Genomic DNA, 21,052 nt, shown 5'->3' with positions numbered 1-21,052 from the left:
CATTACGTAAAGGCTTATTATAACAAACACTATAACATAATCTTATAAGTTTTTTTAATATCTTATTTGTCCAAATATTTTATACTTATAAAAATAAAATCTTATTTGTCCAAATATTTTATACTTATAAAAATAAAATTAAATATATTTAGACTCTTAAAACATATAAGAAGTTATAAGTTTGAAATAAACTTAGTGAAACAACCTCTTAATCATCTTAATCACTACCTCAGAAAGGCAGGCCAAAGTTAGACCTTTGCTTTAGTTCTACCCTATCATTTCTAGTCATACTGAGGACCCCCACAACATACTTTTACTTAGTCTCCACTCCCACTTCCATCTCTGTTCTTCCTTCCCCAAACACCTCCACAGCCATGGCCTCCACACTCCACAACCTACTCTCCACCCTTCTCTTTTTTTCAATAATTCTCCACTACCCCCCCACCACCACCTCCCAAGAGTGCCCCTATCCCTGTTATCCGCCGCCCACCGGACCCGGAGACAATCCTCCGCTCACCACAACACCACCCGTTTCCACCACGCCTCCAGTTTTCTCCACCACCCCACCTGCCGGAATCTTTCCATTTACTCCTCCATCTCCTTACTTTTACGGTGTGACGCCACCGCCGCCGGAGCCTAGAGTGCCGTGGTTTCCCTATTACTACAAGAAGCCACCCCACCAGGATCAGTCGTCTTCATCAACTGCTCTCAGAGGATCATCAAGAAATATCATCATCATCATCTTTCCTCTAATTCTTATACTTAATTGTTTTCTTATTTGTATTTGATTAATCGTGTGTTTATTATTTTCATGTACCGGATGTATTAGACGCTGATGATATATATGAGACAAGAATTCTTGTACGTAGGTTGTTTTGGTACTTATCATTTTCATTCATGTAATGAAGAACAATGTTATAGGGCCAAGATGAGAAATTCTAATCGCTTCGGTAGTACGATTAATGTATAGTTAAAAAAAATTGATCAATTATATTATAAATATAATATAATTACTATACATTTGATTTAATTTAAATAAAATTATTTCAAGATAATTAATTCAGCTTGCAAAAACTAATGTGATTTTTTTTGTTTTAAATGTGTAGGATAATGATGAAGTAGGGGCATGAAAATCTTAATGGTGATGGCATCAAGCCATCAACAAGTCTTGGCGTTTACGTTTGATATGTCATTATTGATGGATGGATTCATACTTGTATTTTTTTCCTTTGTCTTCAATCTCTGATTACAATTTCCCACCTACTTGATTGCATCATCAATTTTGGATAATTATTTTTTTATTTTTTCATTTATAAATTTTTGCTCATCATACCCCAAGATTCGTTGGTTGCATTAGTAATCATATAATTTATATCAAATACGATAAGATCAAATTAATCAATTATAAAATAAATATAAAACATTCATAAAAGTTATAATTTTCAATTTAATCAACTTCAATCTCGAATCGCCATAATGCATGCATTTGAGGTCTAATAATATGTATGATAGTTAAATTAGAATAGATTATTTTTTATGGTATCTGTTATTTTATTTTATATCCATTTAACATATATATACAATTTAATTATATTAAAATTATGTTGTTCATCTTATTTTTTTTAAAAAAAAAAATTGGAAACTCGAGATGCTTTCTTTCTCGTCCTTAATTGGTTGGGACTTAGCTCTTCAATCATTTCAACGAATTAAAAAAGAGATACATCAATTAATTAACTTGCTCTTATAAATTAAGAAATAGTAACATTTTATTGTCAATATATACATATAGTAGGTCGTGGACGTGGGATGAAGATCTAGGCTTCAGACAGGACAGTTTACCAATAATGTTGACTACAATTTTGAGACCTATACCCATAGCTTTAATTATTTATATATTTCATGAGGAATTGAACGTGTTAAATAATACGAAAATTTATGAAAATTATTATTTCAAATATTCCGTAACAAAAGAACAGCAAAAAGCTACCATTAATAATTATCACCTTTTCCGCTTGTTTTTGGGGAAAGCCGAATAGAAAGACCAAATATGGGAAAATTGCATTTTTGGCCCCAATATATGAGAATCTTTTTAATTTAGTTTTATTTATTACAGTGTTTTTATATTATGTTTTATAAGTTGATTTTTTTTTTTAATTTTAGTCCTTTTATGTATTTTACGTCAATAATTAACGAAAATGCATGTAAAGATTAAAATTGAGAAAATCTCAATTTATGAAATGTTATGTAAAAAAATCATAAGCGGTACTAAATTGAAAGAGATCGTAATATATAATGTCAAAAATACGATTTTTCCACCAAATATGGGACAACTTTTTGGTGCTATATTATATTTTGAAAACATTTTAAAAAGTATATAGTAAAAATATTGTTTGAGATGATAAATTATTGTAAAAAGAAAAGCATAACTTCTTTATTGGGAAAGCAACTTACTTTTTCTTTTTTTAATTTTATTTTCCTCAATTCATGTATAAAGCAAAACAAAAAAGATGAGGAATATTAATTATTGCTATGTTAATGAGTAAAAAAAAAAAACAGATGAATTTTATAATTTTTATCTTTTATTTACGATAGATTACATTACAACTCTTAAAAATTGAATTTAATTATACAAACACTTTTTACTTCTGAAGAATTACAAATACTTTCCTGCAAGAATGTTGAATAATGGGGTGCATTTCTAAGTTTTTGTCCCTGTTAAGTAGGCACCCTTATAAATTACAATTAAATAATTTCAGATGTGTATTTTAATTCTAAAATAGAAATATTTGTACAATAAAATCTAAGTGCAACCAAAACAGGTAAACATTTTCCTTTAATTAATTATTACTCCAATTCATTGAATAATTTTGGATAAGTTTATTCTATCCATCTAAAAAATTAATTGAAGAATCAATTTTATTTTAAGACTAACATAAAAATAAAATAAAATGACAAGTTTCTATTAATTAATACTCCATATATTATTATTATTATTATTATTATTATTATTACAAAAAGAGAGAAGGCAGTACACTAGGCGTAGCCGAGTAGGGGCCCCGCTCCTTATTGCTGATCAATGGCCGTCGCGGATATTAATGTTGTATTATTTAGAGAAAGAAGTTGAAGCCAAAGACTTACAACCTCAAATCCAAGGTTTCATTATTAAATTAGGTGCATAGGTGTTTTTTTTTATTATTATTATTTTTAAGAATGATTACACTCCCCATTCATGAAACTTGGTGTAATTACACGTATACCTCTTGTGATTTGAAAAATTACATCTAGCATTCCTGATATTTTTTTTTTATCTAATAAATAAGTTCGTCCGTTAGTCAAAATTCACTAAATTTGCTGATATTAACAAAAAAAAAAAAAACTAAATGAGAATTGATGTTTTTTCTCGATTGATTGATTACTGACTCATTGCAGACCGTATAATTTTTTTCAAACTAAATTACCATTATAACGGTGAAGATATACTTTTTCACATGCATTAACGCGTGAAGACGTATGTGGGGAATTTGATCATAAAAAAAATTATTGACCTGCAACAAGTCAATAATAAGTTAATCATGTGTTAATATAACTTTTCCTATTTTCTTTGTTAATATCAGCAAATTCGGTGAATTTTAACTAACGAAGGGACTTATTTGTTAGATGAAAGTAAACCTCAAAAGTGCTAATTTAATTTTTCATACCACAGAAAATTTATGTATAATTATACCAAACCTGATGAATTGTAATTATCCCTTATTTTTATTTACACCTTATACACTCAACACACATCTAATGTTCAAACACAACACATTCAATATTAAATTAGGTGCATAGGTATGAAATCGCGGACCTCAATAAAACACACAGCTTCATTTTTTTTTCCAAAAAAAAAAAACCTTTTTTGTATAATTTTTTTTTTTTCATCTTTTACATATGGACCACAAATGCGAATAAAAATTCTTTTTTTTCTTTAACAGATAAAAGATTCAAATGATTTCATCTCGATCACTAACTAGTATGGATCAAAATAATACCCTTAAAATCATAAATCTCTTACGATGTGTACTCACAAATACGCAACAACATAACTTTTACATCGATCAAGAAAATCAAACTCACAAATAACTAAATGAGAGTGGTTTACTGGTGCCTACAGTCCCAACCAGTATTGACAATTAGATTTTTGTTTTTTTTCAATTAGATTGGTATTTTAGTAATTATTATTATTATTTTGGTCCTTGGTGGATCTTGAAAAGATTAGACCGTTCATTCATTAGTCACAACAGCATATGCATGCCATGTAGAAGGGCCAACACAAGTTCCCACGGTGCAATAGCATGGGAGTTGAAGAGCTCGTTCACAAGATTTAGCATACAACTTTCCAATGTAATATGACAAATAAGCCCAACCTTTTAATTTTCATCATCCAGCACAGGTCACATACAAGGGACTCTTGTGGTTGCAATGTCGGAATGACTTACAGTAGGCTTCCAGTTTATGTTTATCAAACTAATAATGCAGTATCTTATGCTGAACAACGTGAAGAGCAACCGCTTAAATGGCTTACCACTAAGCTGAAGGCAGACAGGTTGATTGATTTGCCTAAACGAGTACTAGCATCTCTTTCGGATTGATTTGCCTAAATGAGTATTTGCCTAAATCCCGACACTGATACCAGTACAGAAGGCGTGGTGTCCTGATAGAAGATCATCACTACATTCAAGAGGTCATGTCGACTGCCACCTGACCTCTTCTTGAACTAAACTTGAACAACGAGGTGCGGGTACTCCTCTCAGTTCTTGTCTTTTGGATTCTGTCAAAGGTCTCTCCCTTGTAGATCTGGTTGCATTCGGCTACTTTATGCTTGGGTACACTTGTATGTTTCTCCTTATATACTTCTTTCTTCTGACTTACCAGATGACTTCTTCCAGCTTGTGAAGGAAGACAGTTGCCAGTTTCTGCATTGCTGTCTGAAGTCACTGTTGAATAGCAGCTGGTTGCTCCCGAGGCATGTTGTGGATCACTTGTCTTTGTAGGTGCTTTGATTAAAATGGCTTGTCCTGTTCCAACCTTGGCACTCAATGCTGAGCTTGAAGATTCGCAAAGCAGCTGCCATGGTTTGACATCACTACCTATAGCCTAGAGAACGTGCAAATCCAAAATTAGTACAGTATAAGAGAGATGAACAAATTGCATTTGTCAATGCAAAGATTATTAGGACATGATTCAAGGGAAGTTTGTGCTTTAAAGATTCTTTTAGGTACCTCGTTTCTGTCTCGCTCACGTACAGCTCTACGATAAAAGGCAGGCATGGGCATAGCTTTGAAGTTGAGGTTTTTTCTCAACTGCTTAATCTCAGCTTTTGTCTTTTCCTACAAAAACCAAAAACGGATCACTCGAAGACTTCACCAAGTTTTGAATCATATCTACCCGAATGGACGAGTATTCAACACAAAAAGAATATGAAAGAAACTTCTATGATTTAATTCCAATTATTACTATCCAAAATGATCATATACATGGGATGCATATATTCCATCTAATTGATACGGAATTCATCTACGTTATTTTGAGTTCAAGCTCCAAATAGGGAGAAGATTGTGTATCAAGCTCATTAAGATTATTTCTACAGGTTACATTACCTTTGTCATTTCCTGAAGTTGGTGCAATTGGGCTTCCTTTGCATGCATCTTTTCCTCTAATTTCATATCAAACTAGAGAGAGAGAGAGAGAGAGCCATATCAGCTACATAAATATATACCTCAAGCATAGTTCACTTCACAGAAAACTAGCTTTGTTACCTCTTTCCTTCTCTGTGCGCGATCATCACTTTTGAGATTGAACCTAGAATTATCCTGTCTCGTGGACGGCTTAGTTCGACCAACAGCTGGTGTGACCCTAAATGACATAATTCATGAGATCGGGTAAACACACCATATTATCGCAGTGGAAGTTCACAAATTTTCTTATGTACCTGTTTCCATTTTGATGCACTCTACAGGAAACCTTAGTAGATATAGAAGACTGAGGCACCGCAATGACACTGTTTATTGATCTGTTTTCCGCTCTACAATCAAATAAATAAAGGATCAACAAATGAACTCGAGGAAATATGAACTAGGCATCCACGTAAATAACAAGAGAACTTAGTACCTTCTCATCTGACAAACTTCCTTTTTCTTTGAAGCGGGCTGGGGAAAAGAAAAGGCCAAGCAATATTATGAGAGGAGAAAGATAAGAATCTATGAATACTCTTCCAAGAAATACAAACAAAAGATGGACAAAAATAAATGCTTTTGATTTTAGGTTTAAACGTTCAACTAGCATCTATAGAAGCAAAGGCAACCTCATATTCTGGTGCTTTGTGCATTGGGAGTTTGTTAGTAGCTGCCAAAGTCTTATTTTCTGTTTTGGATCTCAATGGAACTGTTTTATTAGCTTTGCTTTCTGAGCGTTTAGATGCATTCCTGGATGTGTATCTTCTCCTCTGTTGAACACTAACTCGAGGCACCAATCTTGGCTGCATATATTCAAGCTCAGGTGGAGTCTTCTCCTGCATTAGAATTACCCCATTTTAATTCCATATCTCCTACAATAGGTATGCAGATTGCATCAAAAGACTACGCAACCAGAGGCAAGATTTTTTGCAAGATAAAAAAGTTGAACTTCTTTAAACAGTTCAAGCTACTACATGCACAAACACAGAAAAAAACTAACCTTGGACAATGAACCTTGTTGGATTGTTAGATTGGCATCACTATTTCCGTCATTTGCATGAATCTCAGTGAACGAGCCAGTTGCAATTTCTGGCACATGGCTTGTATCCGAATCAGCTGTTTCACCATCACGAATTTCTCCTGTTCCACTCCCCGAATTATGATTGAGTGGAAGCAAAACTCCAAGTTCAGTATCATCTGCTTCTTCTATCTTAAAATGTCCAGGAACATAGTCCACATTGTTGGGACAATCAGTCTCAAGTTCACTTTGATGATCAGAAATCAATGTTCCAAAACCTTCTGTTTCACATTCCATAACCTCATGCTCTCCTCCATGTACCAAACCATCCATGATTTCGTCGGAGGGAGCAGAACGGGTTACACCGTTCATGTGATTAATGTCCTCTTCATTTCCCATCTCCTCTGAGATGTCATTTTCGCCAGTTTGGTATTCTGTCTCATTCTGGCATTCGGGTGAATTCAAACCAAGAAATCCCTTCTTCCTAAAATGGGCCTCAAAGTAAGCTTTTTTCTCCGTAACTGAACCTGGTTTTGAATATTTCTGGACGTCTTCAAGATACCGGTTACGTGAGAAGGTTGACCTCCTCTCCCAACATAGAGATTCATTTTCAAACCTTCCGAATGAGATCGAGCCAGAATGAAGAAAACCTATCTGTTCATTTAAAGAGAATGGATTTACGACCTCCTCCAATAATACTCAAGAGACTGTAATTGATCTTCAGCCATCGATTCATAAGATAATTTAGCTCAACTATAGGATAAACGGAATTTCGAGTCTCTCCCTTTACCCTTTTTACCTAAGATTATTACTCCAAACCAAAACTCATCTGCTTTCAAGAATAGTTCCCATTTTATGCTACAGTAACAATGAATTTCTTGAATTTATATGATATTTAAAGCAGTGAGTAAAGAGCAATACTAAAATGTACAAATTCCAGATCCATGATAGTGTCAAAAGACCATTCCTTTGAGAGAGAAAGTCACAAGCAAATCTGTAAAGGTAACTTTATAATTAACTCGGCCTCATCAGAAACAAACAGAAACAAGGTTTTAGTATAACATTGCTCTTATAATCACATCTTCATAGAATCCCATACCATGATAACAAAACAAAGACAGAATCAGGCCCTAAGACTGATCAAATAACCAATCACCCTAAAACAATTAGTTCCAAACAAAAGGGAGAAGGGAAAAACAACACCACAAAGGATAAAACTGTTCATATCAAAATCAAATCATCAAATGCATCATATTCAACAGAATCCCAACTCTACAAATCAAATGAAAAGTATAAAGGGCACCTGAAAATTTAGCGCGAGAGGCTCTTCAATCTCCCCCGCCATTTTTCAACTGTCAGAACTTGTGCTTATAAAAGCACAAACCTCTTCAAGCATCTACACAGAAATAAGTGAAACCCATCAACCAAAACATCAAGAACTTCATTCTGATCACCCAGCATTGCATGAAGAAGAGATCAACACCCCAGAGAAAATGTCGAAGGAAAGCAAAGCAAAGAGAAAAGAATTAAACTAAACCCATTCAAGAATACAAGGAAGAAGAAAGAATATTTCTCAGTTGCTTTCTTGGAATCAAAGTGAATGCCTATGACTGATTTCTATAGGAATCACTTCTTTGCTTTAAAAATGGATTTTTCAAGTTGTCAAGAAAAGATTGAGACTTTCTTCTCTCTCTCTCTCTCTCTCTCTCTCTCTTTTCTCGTGTGTTTCCAATAATTGTGAGAATGTGAAGATGGAGGAGGTGAAGTCCAAGCGGCGGTAGTGGTTGAAACTTCATATGCTTCCATTATACATGCGTACTTTGTAGCAATTGTAATCAGGTACTCTAAAGGTGCACCGTGGATCATGTGCAGCTGTCCTCTTTTTGTCTGTTTTTGATGACTATATTCCTGTCGGCCCAAATTGTAATCGTTGACTAGTCTGATCATTGCCATCCCACGGCTGGTGATGTGGGTCCTGAATAGTCTCACATCTGGTGAGTGCATTGTGTGTTGATGAACAAAAAAGGCCTCACAATTGCTTGTCCCATACAAAGTTTATGATCTTACTCAATTTTCCCCCCTTTTCTTTAATATTTTTTAGAAATTATAATAAGTGTTTTTATCATTCTTTCTGTTCAAAATAAATTAAAAAATATTGTTTTTAAATTTACTTTTTAACATTTAAATTTATTGATAAAATTGTCAAGTAGCCAAACTAATGCAGACACTGAATATGCCATGTTATTAAAAGTGTAAGACATTTTTTTATCTTTTTTTTATTATTATGTCCCACATGTTAATGTATTATCACAACATGGGAAATTGTCTTTCTTGATTAAATAAATATATTAAGCCTAATTAATGGTGTATTTTAGATCTAATCATTGTGTTTCCTGTCTTCCTCAACCATGCACTTGTATGATTAAAAATATTGATCACAAAGGAAAATGTTCCACGTAGTAATATATTCAACTTATGATTTGGATGTAAGAACAGCTTGTTTATGTTGTCGGATGGATCATTTTTATTTCTCAACTTGCATGTGTTTTTGGTAAAATTATAATTCAAATCGAGTTTGATTGAATTTGAATTATATATATAATTAGTATAATATATTTATTATATAATTAGTATATAAATTAAAAAAATAATTAATTATATCATAAGTATATTATATGATCTATTTTGATTTGATTAAATTTAATTTGAACAATATTTTTTTTTATTTTGTAAATTATTTTGATTAATTATGGAGAAGAAAAACTAGGGAGAAAATCATTGAAAGAGAAGAAAAGGAGAATAATCTACCAATAGAACTCCCTCGTGATCATCTGCTTGTTTCATCTAGCTTGATGTAGGTCGCTCAAAATCAGGATTTCCGGATCGGGGTCGCTAGGTCGAGCAACCGGGTCGTGATCGCTTACTTCCTCTTTCAAGCTACCTGGTGCGGATCCTGAGAACACAGCAAACGTCAGACTAGCCGAGTGGCCCTCGGCGATGGCCCTCCGATGCTTAAGTCAGAAAATGTGGGATCGAATAATAAGGTAACGGGATCGAATTAGAGCACAAATTGGCGGTAAAAGTAGATTGTCAAAACGTATTCAAAATACCATAAATGAGGGTATTTATACTGGTACGGCACCCTCTGCGAGCACCACACGTGGCACCAGTGAGGGCGCGCCACGTCACCCTCTGTTGAACCTGCAGCCGCCGCTGCTGCAACTGCCCAGTGGGCCCCACTGTGCTCAGACATAGGCTCAGTCATAGATGCAGCATGATTACTGTCTTGGGTGTGGAGCTTGTGCCAAAAATAGGAGGGGCATTTTGGTAAATATGCGGATTCCCTCATCATTACTCCCCCATTTCTCTAAGTGTCATTAATGACACTTAAGGGAAATGAACAGTCACGTCCGTTGGAGGGAGCATCAGGGCCGTTCAACCCACGCCACGCGTCCCCTACTGATGGTGCGTGAAGAGGCGCGTCGCTACTGGTACTCCTCTATAAATAGCCCCGCATTTGAACCAATTTGACCGCTGTGTCTAGTCGCGTTCGATCTCTCCCTGCGATCTACCTCCGAACTCCAGGTACTTTTTCCTCCTTTCTCCTTCCAGCTTTCGATATGTCGTCTGAGTCTAGGAGTGTATCCGTTCATGTGTCTGTTTCCGAGTCTGCGGCGAACTCGAAAACGAGTTCGTCGTCTGGGTCGTCCGCGACCTCTCCTCGGGAGGCAGCGGGTACTTCCCGCGACCCTACTGCCTCCGTCTCTCAATCTTCTGCTATTCCCGAAGAAGTAGGTGACTCTGATGATGTCCCTATTTTCCAAAAATATTCTGAAATGATGCAACAGAAGCCTTGGTTAGGGATAGCGAGCAACCTTAAAATGACTCCCGTTGCCATAAAAAGAAAATATTACATCCCTGCCGATTATGATATTAAAATTCCTCGCTCCTTTGATCGTATGTATCAACCCCCTGAGGGTTATTGCACTCTGTCCATACTCCATTTAGATGCCGGACTTCGCTTCCCCTTGCCCCGAGAAGTAAACAACATTCTAGTTCGGCTTGGCCTCTGTCCTATGCAATTATCTCCCAACTCCATCAGCCATATCCTCATGTTTATAATCGTCATGAAATACCTCGACCTACCTTCTTCGTTTGACAATTTTTGGTCTTTGTACAATATCACCTCTTCCAAGAGATCGGGCGAGACTGGGTGGTATTATTTGACAGCACGCAAGGACTGTCGTTTTTTAGACGATTTGAGGTCTAACGTCGGTCCTTGGCGTGATAGGTATTTTTTTATTCGACCTCCACCCGGTCAATCTTGGGATTTTCCCTTGGGTTGGCGTGAAACAAAACCCAACCCCGAAACCTTTGGGGAGGGGTTCGAGAGCGACCTCATCAATCATATTACACTGTTTTGGTACCGTCCGAAAGTACTATTACAGGAAAAGGTTTTGAAGCTCGCGGGCCTCTCCCCTGCTCCTATTCCGATCAAAAGCTCCTTAGGTGATTTCATATTCTTCATCATTTATTTTTCTCATCTTTTGGATAATCTCTGATGACTGATTTGCCTTCGCAGAAACTGAAGTTATGCTAGCCAGGCTTGCAAACAAGGCAAGGGCTAAGAAGGGGACTCTTCCTCCTTCCGTTGATCGTGAACTGAAGGAGGCTGCAGCGGCTGCCAAGGGAAAACCCAAGACCCGGGCCGCGACCCCGACTCCTTCCCCGCACGCCACTGCCTCCGAACCACAATCGATTCCCAGTACCACTAGGGACCGCACCCCAGATGAGCAAGTCGACGTGGTAGAAGTTTCTGAGGAGCCGAATCTGAAGAGAAAGAGGGGGAAAGAATCTATCCCTAGGCCTGAGCCCACATTACTCACCGAGAGCCAAAGCGATCCCTCCTCGAGATCGACGAAGCAAGGCAGACTCGAGGCTAAACTTGCTGCAGATCGGGTCGCCGAGCCCGAAAATAAAAGGAAACTCGCCGCTTTGGAAGAAAGTTGGCAGAAAATGAGGGACGAGCGACCTGCTTCTGCCCGTCGTGCTGAGATGTCCGGAGAAAAATGGATACCGGATTGGAACATCTCCAAGAACAGCAGCGTCCTGCGTACCTTTGCGGGGCAAGATTCCTGGGAGGTCTACAAAGCTGCTTGCCTGGAACGCGACCAGGTCATCCTTGCGCAGACCTCCCTGACTTCTCTCGAGGAGCATTTCGCGCACAACATCGCCCAGGTACTTTATTACTTTGTTAACTGCTTAACCGGCATGAACTCACCTTTCGATCCCATGTAGGCCATGGCCTTCGCGCACCATATCACCCTGCAAGGCTCCATGTGGCGGCATGACAAGATCCAAATTGAAGGGAAGGCCGTGGAGATGGAACGGAAAATACTCGAGCTGCAGACGGTGGTTGAATCCCTGCGTGCGGAGAAAGGGGAGCTCGTCTCTAAGCTGGGGATTTCCGAAAGGGAATTGGAAGAGACCAAGCGAACGGCCCACACCGATCGAGTGGCTGCCTTCGAGTCCGGTAGGGAAGAAGGATTAGCCGAGGGTCGAGATCGAGGCATGGCCGAGGGCAAAGCTTCATTTCTACAGAGCCAGGACTTCCAGGGCATGATGAAAGAGGCTCGGCTGAATGGTGCTCGGGACTTTCTGAGATCCCAAACCTTCCGAGCGGCCGTGGAAAACCAAGCCACGGAACTAATGATTGAGGGATTTGAAAAATGCCAAGGACAAATCCAGAAGCTCAACGGACTGGCTGAAGGTTTCGATCTCGAGCAGTTGGATGTTGGCTTGGACAGAAATCTCGAGCCTTACCCTATCGGCCCTGAGCCAACTGATGCCTTCCCGGAATTCCTGCCTTTGATGGATGAACTGCCCCCTCCATTTCCTATTTCCTGATGCTCTTCGGACAAACCCCCTTTTTTTTTTTGTAATTTTTTGGACGATTACAGCGGGTATCCCCCCTGTTATTTTTGTAATTATCACGACCGGGGTCGTTTTTGTTGCTTCGGGAACACATGTATAAAATTTCAAGTTACCCATGCTTATTGCCTTTTTTGTTAATCGCTTTCCATGATCAGGAATCCTGCATTTACATCTCCTATCGCGATCATTTTGGGTCACTTATGAACCTGGGTAGGTTAAAGACATCCTGCGATCTTATGGTATCGCTTATGAACCTTATTAGGTTAAGAAATCCTGCAATCTTATGAGATCGCTTATGAACCTTGTTAGGTTAAGAAATCCTGCAATCGTTTGAGATCGCTTATGAACCTTGTTAGGTTAAGAAATCCTGCAACCTTATGAGATCGCTTATGAACCTTGTTAGGTTAAGAAATCCTGCAATCTTATGAGATCGCTTATGAACCTTGTTAGGTTAAGAAATCCTGCGATCTTATGGGATCGCTTATGAACCTTATTAGGTTAAGAAATCCTGCAACCTTATGAGATCGCTTATGAACCTTGTTAGGTTAAGAAATCCTGCAATCTTATGAGATCGCTTATGAACCTTGTTAGGTTAAGAAATCCTGCAATCGTTTGAGATCGCTTATGAACCTTATTAGGTTAGCACAAAACTTCCCTAATTATGTACGCATGTAATTTAGATAATGACCTTTTATAGGTCGCCTTTTTGAGGCGGGAATGTCTTTCATAGACAAGTACACAACTCCCTTTTGATCGTCTTTTTTAGACGAGTACAAACCCTTCACAGCAAAATTCTCATGACTAAGCTTACAAGCGTTTCAAGCATAAAACTTTTTCAAATTATGAATATTCCATGGTCGCGGCAAGTTTCTTCCTTCTAAATCTTGGAGGATGTACGTCCCTTTCTTCCGGATTTCCACAATTTTATACGGGCCATCCCAAGTCGGGTCGAGTTTTCCCACATGCTTAGATACTTCCACTTTCTTTAGAACCAAGTCCCCGACCTGGAAATGCCGTGGTCGCACTCGACGATTATAATTCCGGGTCATCATGCTTTTGTAGCGCAATATTCTTGCGTAAGCGCGATCCCTTCCTTCTTCAATCACAGTCAGATCAAAGGCCCGTTCTTGAGAGTTCCCGTCTTCCGCGTATTGAGCGACCCGAGCCGTTTCTTCTCCAATTTCAGCGGGAATGATTGCTTCACTCCCATACACTAAACAAAATGGGGTCTCCCCGGTCGCCGTTCGCGGGGTCGTTCGATATGCCCAGAGCACCCCAGGCAATTCTTCGACCCATCCCCCTTTCGCTCCTTCCAACCTGGTCTTTAAGTGTTGCAACAGGGTTCGGTTGGTGACCTCTGCCTGACCGTTCGCTTGAGGGTTCCCGACCGCTGTGAAATTTTGCTGAATTTTCAATTCTTTGCACCACGCCATGATCTTCTTTCCTTGGAATTGGGTTCCATTGTCTGATACAAGGATGCGGGGGATTCCGAACCTGCAAATGATATTTTTCCAAATAAAATTAATTACCTCTTTCTCCGAGATCCGGGCGAGGGCCTCAGCCTCGACCCATTTGGAAAAATACTCGACCGCCACGATCAGGAACTTCTTCTGTGCCACCGCTTGGGGGAAAGGGCCCACGATATCTATCCCCCATTTATCGAACGGACATGCGACCTTAAGAGGTTCTAGAGGGGTCGCCGGTGAGTGCAGCAGTCCAGCATACCTCTGGCAACTTTCGCATTTCTTGGCAAAATCCTTCGCATCCTCCACGACCGTAGGCCAGAAATAACCCTGCCTCAAAATCTTTTGTGCCAGCGATCTCCCACCTGAATGATTTCCGCAACTGCCTTCATGTATTTCTCTTAAGACATACTGCGCTCTTTCTGCATCCAGGCATTTTAGTAGAACGCCTTCCGGGGTTCTTTTGTATAGGTCGTCCCCGATCATGGTAAATCGATTAGCTTTGAACTGTAATCTCCTTGCCGCAATCGAGTCCTCCGGCAGTTCTCCATGCTTCAGGTACCTGATAAAGGGTGTTTTCCAAGACTCCTCCGTCTCGACCAGGTGGACTTCTGCCTCTTCAATCGTTGGTCGAGTTTTCACCATCACAGCGATCTTTCTTTCTTTAACCCCCTCGATCAGCGACCCGAACCGTGACAATGCATCCGCACGCATGTTTTCGTCTCTCGGTATCTGACTGATCGTGCACCGGTCAAATTTCTTCATCAGCTCCTTTACTCTCGCTTGGTATTGTGCCATGGACCGCTCTCGCGTTTCGTACGTACCTTGCACCTGCATTGCAACGAGCTGTGAGTCCGTGTACACATCTATTTGCCTTATACCTCCATCGATTGCCGTTTGCAACCCTTGAATCAGAGCCTCGTATTCGGCTTCATTGTTGGTGGCCGGGAAATCTAAACGGACCGCAATTTCGATCTCTACTCCCGCTGGTCCTTGCAGATAAATGCCCGCCCCTCCGTTCTTTGAGGTCGATGATCCATCTACATGTAAAAGCCACTTTTCCTCCTTCTGTGGTTGATCGCCCGCGAACTCGACCAAAAAATCGGCGAATACTTGCGCCTTTATCGCGTTCCTTGTCTGGAACTCAATGTCAAACTCCCCCAACTCCACGGCCCATTTGACCATCCTGCCCGATGTATCCGGCTTCGCCATAATCTGCTTCAGAGGATGATTTGTTAGTACGACAATGGGGTGGGATTGGAAGTAAGGTCGCAACTTCCTTGCCGTAATCACCAAAGCTAGCGCTAGCTTTTCTATCTGGATATACTTTTTCTCTGCCCCTTGCAGCATCTTACTCACATAGTATACCGGGCTCTGCCTGCCTCCTTCTTCGCGAACTAACACTGAGCTCACTGCATAATCAGAAACAGCCAAATACACGTACAGCTTTTCCCCCACCATGGGATTAGAGAGCAAGGGCGGGGTGGTTAAATATACTTTAAGCTCTTGGAGAGCTCGTTCACATTCTTCATTCCATTCAAAGTTGTTAACCTTTCTCAAAATTTTAAAGAAGGGTAAGTTGCGATCTGCAAACCTGGCGATGAAACGGTTCAGCGAGGCGATCCTTCCTGTCAGCTGCTGCACTTCCTTTATAGATTTTGGTGATTCTAGCTGCATAATTGCCTTGATTTTTTCTGGGTTCGCTTCAATGCCTCGTTCGCTGACCATGTAACCTAGAAACTTGCCGCCCCGCACCCCGAAGGTGCACTTGGACGGGTTCAGCTTCCATCGTGTTCCCAATTTGGTCCTTGAACATGCGGTTAACCAATCTTTGGTAAGTTGCTCCTGCGTTCTTTAACCCGAATGGCATTACATCATAACAGTATACTCCCTTTTCGGTTACGAACGCAGTCTTTTCAGCATCTTCCTTCGCCATGAAAATTTGATGGTAGCCTTGGTATGCGTCCATCATGCTAAAGAGCGCGCACCCTGCCGTTGAATCCACCAGCAGGTCAATCCTTGGCAGCGGGTATGGGTCCTTAGGGCATGCCTTATTAAGGTCTGTGTAGTCCGTGCACATCCTCCATTTTCCTGCCGCTTTAGGGACCACCACAACATTTGATAGCCAGGTCGTGTATTGGACTTCTCGAACAAAACCAGCACGCAACAACTTGGCGACCTCTTCTTCGATTATCTTATTCCTCTCGACCCCGAAAACTCTCTTCTTCTGCTTCACTGGTTTGACCTGTGGGTCAATATTTAGTCTATGAACAATAATCTCAGGATTGATACCTTGAAAATCCGATGGGCTCCACGCGAACAGGTCGTGGTTGCTCCGTAAGAAGTCGATCATCATCATCTCCATTTCTGTAGTCATCTGCGATCCAATCCTGGTCGTTTTCTGGAAGTTCCCAGAGATCAACTCTACCTCCTTATACTCGCCCGAAGGTTCAATCCTTTCCATCTTTCCTCTCTTCGCCGTCTCTCGGCCTGTCTCCTCCTTCCTTTTTTCTTTCTTAGACTCTCCCTGCTTCACAGCAAGATTATAGCATTGTCTTGCCGTTCGTTGGTCGCACTTGACTTCCCCAATTCCCTGCGGCGTCGGGAACTTCATCTTCAGATGGAAGGTAGATACCACCGCTCGAAACTTGTTCAATCCTGGTCATCCCAACACTACATTATACGCGAATGGGCTATCAACGACCAGGAAAGAGATCATGCATGTCTTCCTCTTGGGCTCCTCACCTAGCGACACTGGCAACTCGATTACACCTTCTGGGATGACCTCGTTCCCCCCGAACCCAACTAGGGGTGTTCGTACGGCCTTTAGTTTCACATCTCCCAAATCCATCTTCCTGAGGACATCACTAAAAATAATGTCAACAGAACTGCCGTTATCAATCAATACCTTATGTACCTGGTAATTCGCAATGTCCATCTTTATGACGATTGGGTCGTTTTGTTCCACCATGTCAGCGCTTAAGTCCTCGTCACCGAAGATGATGCTCTCCTGTTTTTCAACGTGCATCATTAGCCCATCATGTTTCCACCCGCTTTCTCGAGCGTATCTTTTTCTTGCTTTGCTTGAATCTCCACTTGTGGGTCCCCCCGAGATAGTGTGGATGACACCCTTGTTAGGAGCGTTGTCTCGGGTTCCGCTCGCCCCCGCTTCATCCCTCTGGAGCCTTTCCCGGCTTCGCGATCTACTGCGATCTCGCTGTTCTGCCCTCCTATCAATCAAATGCCTGAAATACCCTTGTCTTATTAACCGTTCAATCTCATCTTTCAGTTGGTAGCAATCCTCCGTATTATGCCCCCTATCCCTGTGGAACCTGCAGTACCTACTCGAGTTCCTTTTTGTACGAGTATCCCGCATCTTCTCTGGTCGCTGTAGGAGGTCCTCGTTTTCCACCATCATCATCACCTTTTCTCTGGTAGTCGTCAGCGGGGTGTACCTATGGTAACGAGGCACATACGGTCCCTTCCGTTCGCGATCTCCTTCCGCCCGTTGTTTTCCTTCTCGCGATCTTTCTCCTTTCATCCTGGTCGGACCTCTAGACCAGTAGTTGTCCTTCATGGCGTTCATTTCTTCCTCATCGATATATTTTTGGGCCATCTCCATCAATTGCTCCGTGCCCGTAGGCGGATCGCGGGCGAGCGCTGACGCAAAAGGACCTTTTTGTAAACCATGGATCAAAATACTAACCATCATGTCGATCCTTAGGTCCTGCACCTCCAGCACTTCGTTGTTGAACCTCCCCATAAAAGCTTTTAGCGTCTCGTCCTCCCGCTGCCGGATCGTAAACAGGTGGGTCGCCGATCTCTTTGCTTTTCTCTTACTGGCAAAATGAAAAGAAAACTTATGAATTAACTGTTCATATGAATCAATAGTTCCACTACCTAAGCTTGTGAACCACTCCTGAGCTTTTCCCTTCAGCGTAGTGACGAACAGTTTTGCCTTGATCGGATCGGTCTGGCCGTACAGATTCATCACCAGGTCAAAAGCGGCAACATGCTCCCTTGGATCCTTGCTGCCATCATACTTGGGCAGGTCGGGTAATCGGAAATTGTTATCCACCACTTCCAGCAATATTCGATTAGTGAAGGGCGAGCTCCGATTCTGCGACACCAACTCTCCCCTCTTTTTCAATTCCTCGATTTGCTTCCTTAGTCGCTCAATCTGCTTACCAACACTGTCCACCTCTTCACGCGAGATAGCTGGCTGTCTTGCAGCAGTTTTCCTGCTTACCACGGTTCGTTTACTAGTCACCTCATTGGATAAGGTTCTCTCCGGACCTCTTTCTGGTGCCCTCAAGGTCTCTCTTCGCTGTTCCGTCTCCAGCTCCTGAAACAGCTGCCGTTTAACCCCTTCCCTGGCCGGGGTCACCGTTCTGCGTTCATACTCAACAATGGCCTTCCTGCTTGCCTCATCAATCATGTGCTGCAATTCTTCTCTCGTCATCTGAATCATCCTCTCATCTCCTTTCCTCGGGGTCTCTTCTGCTGGTTGATCCCGTCTTGATGTCCCTTCCATTTTGACTTGTCCTCAATTTCCCACAGACGGCGCCAAATGATGTAGGTCGCTCAAAATCAGGATTTCCGGATCGGGGTCGCTAGGTCGAGCAACCGGGTCGTGATCGCTTACTTCCTCTTTCAAGCTACCTGGTGCGGATCCTGAGAACACAGCAAACGTCAGACTAGCCGAGTGGCCCTCGGCGATGGCCCTCCGATGCTTAAGTCAGAAAATGTGGGATCGAATAATAAGGTAACGGGATCGAATTAGAGCACAAATTGGCGGTAAAAGTAGATTGTCAAAACGTATTCAAAATACCATAAATGAGGGTATTTATACTGGTACGGCACCCTCTGCGAGCACCACACGTGGCACCAGTGAGGGCGCGCCACGTCACCCTCTGTTGAACCTGTAGCCGCCGCTGCTGCAACTGCCCAGTGGGCCCCACTGTGCTCAGACATAGGCTCAGTCATAGATGCAGCATGATTACTGTCTTGGGTGTGGAGCTTGTGCCAAAAATAGGAGGGGCATTTTGGTAAATATGCGGATTCCCTCATCATAGCTATCCACCACCACCCCCTTCCCGACAGCGTCGACGGCTACCTGTACACCGTTGTTGGTTACCACTGACCCAATATTTTATAATCTCTTCATATGCATAGAGAACAATTTGTAAATGTACTTGGGTTAAATGCAATCATCCCATGCGAAAAGGTTGAAGCCAAGAAATCCTTTTAAACGTAAAAATTATTTCTGTTTTATAAATATTTTTTTGATCAAATTATTCATATCAAGGTAAAGATATATAATGATAGTTTTATAAAAATGTTTATCTGACCTGCAATGTGATTTGTTATTCATTCGATGAATTTTGACCAAATAATTGATCTATTTAATAAACAAAAACAAACTCAAGAGTTTTAAATGTACTTTTTTAAATTATATAGAGTACAATGTAATTAATTATATCAAATTTTAAGAGAATGATAATATAATTATCCCTTATAACAAATATTGAGGAAGATTATGATTATCTTTTATAAGAAGATCTCACGGATTTTTATTTCACTGAAAGAAATACCCATTAAAACTTTCACTTAACGATGACATGCTATTAACCCTGTAAATATATGGATTGGACGAAATTTCATTAAAAAAGAAAGGAATAAAGGGCTATGAGTTCCAAAATACCAGAAAAAGAAAGAAAAATTATAGTTTAGAATCGACCCAATCAAATTTAAATCAATCATATGATATAACCCTGTAAATATATAAATTGGACGAAATTTCATTAAAACAGAAAGGAATAAAGGGCTATGAATTATAAGATATTGAAAAGTATTTGACAAAATCTTAAAAGATGAGCTTATAAAATTCAAAAATAAAATATTAAGAGCTTATAAGCTTCTTAGAAAGGGCAAAAAGCTCCCTACTTATTTTAAAATTTTAATAAATTAATTCCTTTAATTGTTGTCATATTAATTAGTTAGATTAAGATTGAAATTCCATAAACAAGTTCGAAATCGTGGCTTTAAGTCCCACATGACATGTGGGTATTTATTCCAATTTATGTGAGTGTTTGTCTCACTTTATGTGGGTTATTATAATTTATTTATTATTATTAATTATATTAATATTTTTAATGTACTTTTTATACACTTGATAATTTTATTTTATTAAAATAATATCTAACATTTTATAAATTCTAAAAAAAACTTATAAACTACACGAAATTATATATCTCTGCCCATGCGGATCCAATATATATATATATATATACCTCTGCCCATGCGGATCCAATATTTATATATATATATATATATATATATATATATATATATATATATATATATATATATATATATACTGCCCATGCGGATCCAATATTTATATATATATATATATATATATATATAGTTATTGTGAAAATGTGGATAGGTAGCATTTGTACTTATATGTTATGAATGAATCGTAGGTTGCTATATATATCCATATCGGGATATGTTCTTACATTTCATCTCTACAAGTATTTTTAGCTCAACTGTAAATACACTTGGGACCAAACTTTGCCCAGAAAGAAGGCCCAACTATCTGTACAATACAATGGACTCAAAATTTTTAAACGAAATTTGGGCCGAAACACATTGGGCTACCCATTACCCACATTGGCCTCGTTCAAAATTTATAAATATTTTCTGAAATTAATAGACATCTAACAATGAGCTGTCACAAGAGGTATTTGTTAGACGACTATTAATTTTATGCAGTATTTTGTAATTTTTTAAGTAACGAGAAAGTAATTGTGATTATGAAAGATTTAAGAAAAATTGATTGTAATTTATCATAATTTTTTAAATTAAATTGTGACTTTATAAATATAGATGTAGTTTTGAAGAGTAAAGTTTTAGTA

The 21,052-nt window shown here is 39.6% G+C and overlaps 2 protein-coding genes across 3 annotated transcripts; both read right to left on the bottom strand.

The window, feature by feature from the left end:
- Positions 4,383-8,535, bottom strand: LOC105156252 (protein WVD2-like 7). 2 transcript variants are annotated; one of them, XM_011072330.2, is made up of 10 exons: positions 8,270-8,535; positions 8,036-8,128; positions 6,715-7,386; positions 6,344-6,550; positions 6,151-6,188; positions 5,972-6,064; positions 5,799-5,895; positions 5,640-5,711; positions 5,262-5,369; positions 4,383-5,136 (listed from the first exon to the last, which is right to left on the bottom strand). In XM_011072330.2, the coding sequence occupies exons 2-10, from the start codon at positions 8,075-8,077 to the stop codon at positions 4,717-4,719; spliced, it is 1,749 nt and encodes a 582-aa protein (XP_011070632.1). In that variant the 5' UTR covers positions 8,078-8,128; positions 8,270-8,535; the 3' UTR covers positions 4,383-4,716. The 2 variants fall into 2 exon arrangements, with proteins under 2 accessions (XP_011070632.1, XP_011070631.1); XM_011072329.2 differs by having other exon boundaries at positions 8,036-8,534.
- On the bottom strand, positions 16,792-18,663 carry LOC105156328. Its single transcript, XM_011072424.1, has one exon. The coding sequence runs from the start codon at positions 18,661-18,663 to the stop codon at positions 16,792-16,794; it is 1,872 nt and encodes a 623-aa protein (XP_011070726.1).

The sequence above is a fragment of the Sesamum indicum genome, linkage group LG2, assembly GCF_000512975.1.
Source record: "Sesamum indicum cultivar Zhongzhi No. 13 linkage group LG2, S_indicum_v1.0, whole genome shotgun sequence".
Lineage (NCBI taxonomy): Eukaryota > Viridiplantae > Streptophyta > Magnoliopsida > Lamiales > Pedaliaceae > Sesamum > Sesamum indicum.
Note: the sequence above shows the minus strand (reverse complement) of the source record. Positions and strands in the feature narration are given on the sequence as shown.

Bases quoted from the DNA above. Each gene is read 5' to 3' on its own strand.
- LOC105156252 (XM_011072330.2), bottom strand. From the start codon at position 8,077: ATGGCGGGGGAGATTGAAGAGCCTCTCGCGCTAAATTTTCAG. The intron at 7,387-8,035 runs GTGCCCTTTATA...TTAAATGAACAG, and splicing joins CTCTCGCGCTAAATTTTCAG to ATAGGTTTTCTTCATTCTGG. The intron at 5,137-5,261 runs GTACCTAAAAGA...CACGTTCTCTAG, and splicing joins GTGAGCGAGACAGAAACGAG to GCTATAGGTAGTGATGTCAA.
- LOC105156328 (XM_011072424.1), bottom strand. From the start codon at position 18,663: ATGGAAGGGACATCAAGACGGGATCAACCAGCAGAAGAGACCCCGAGG.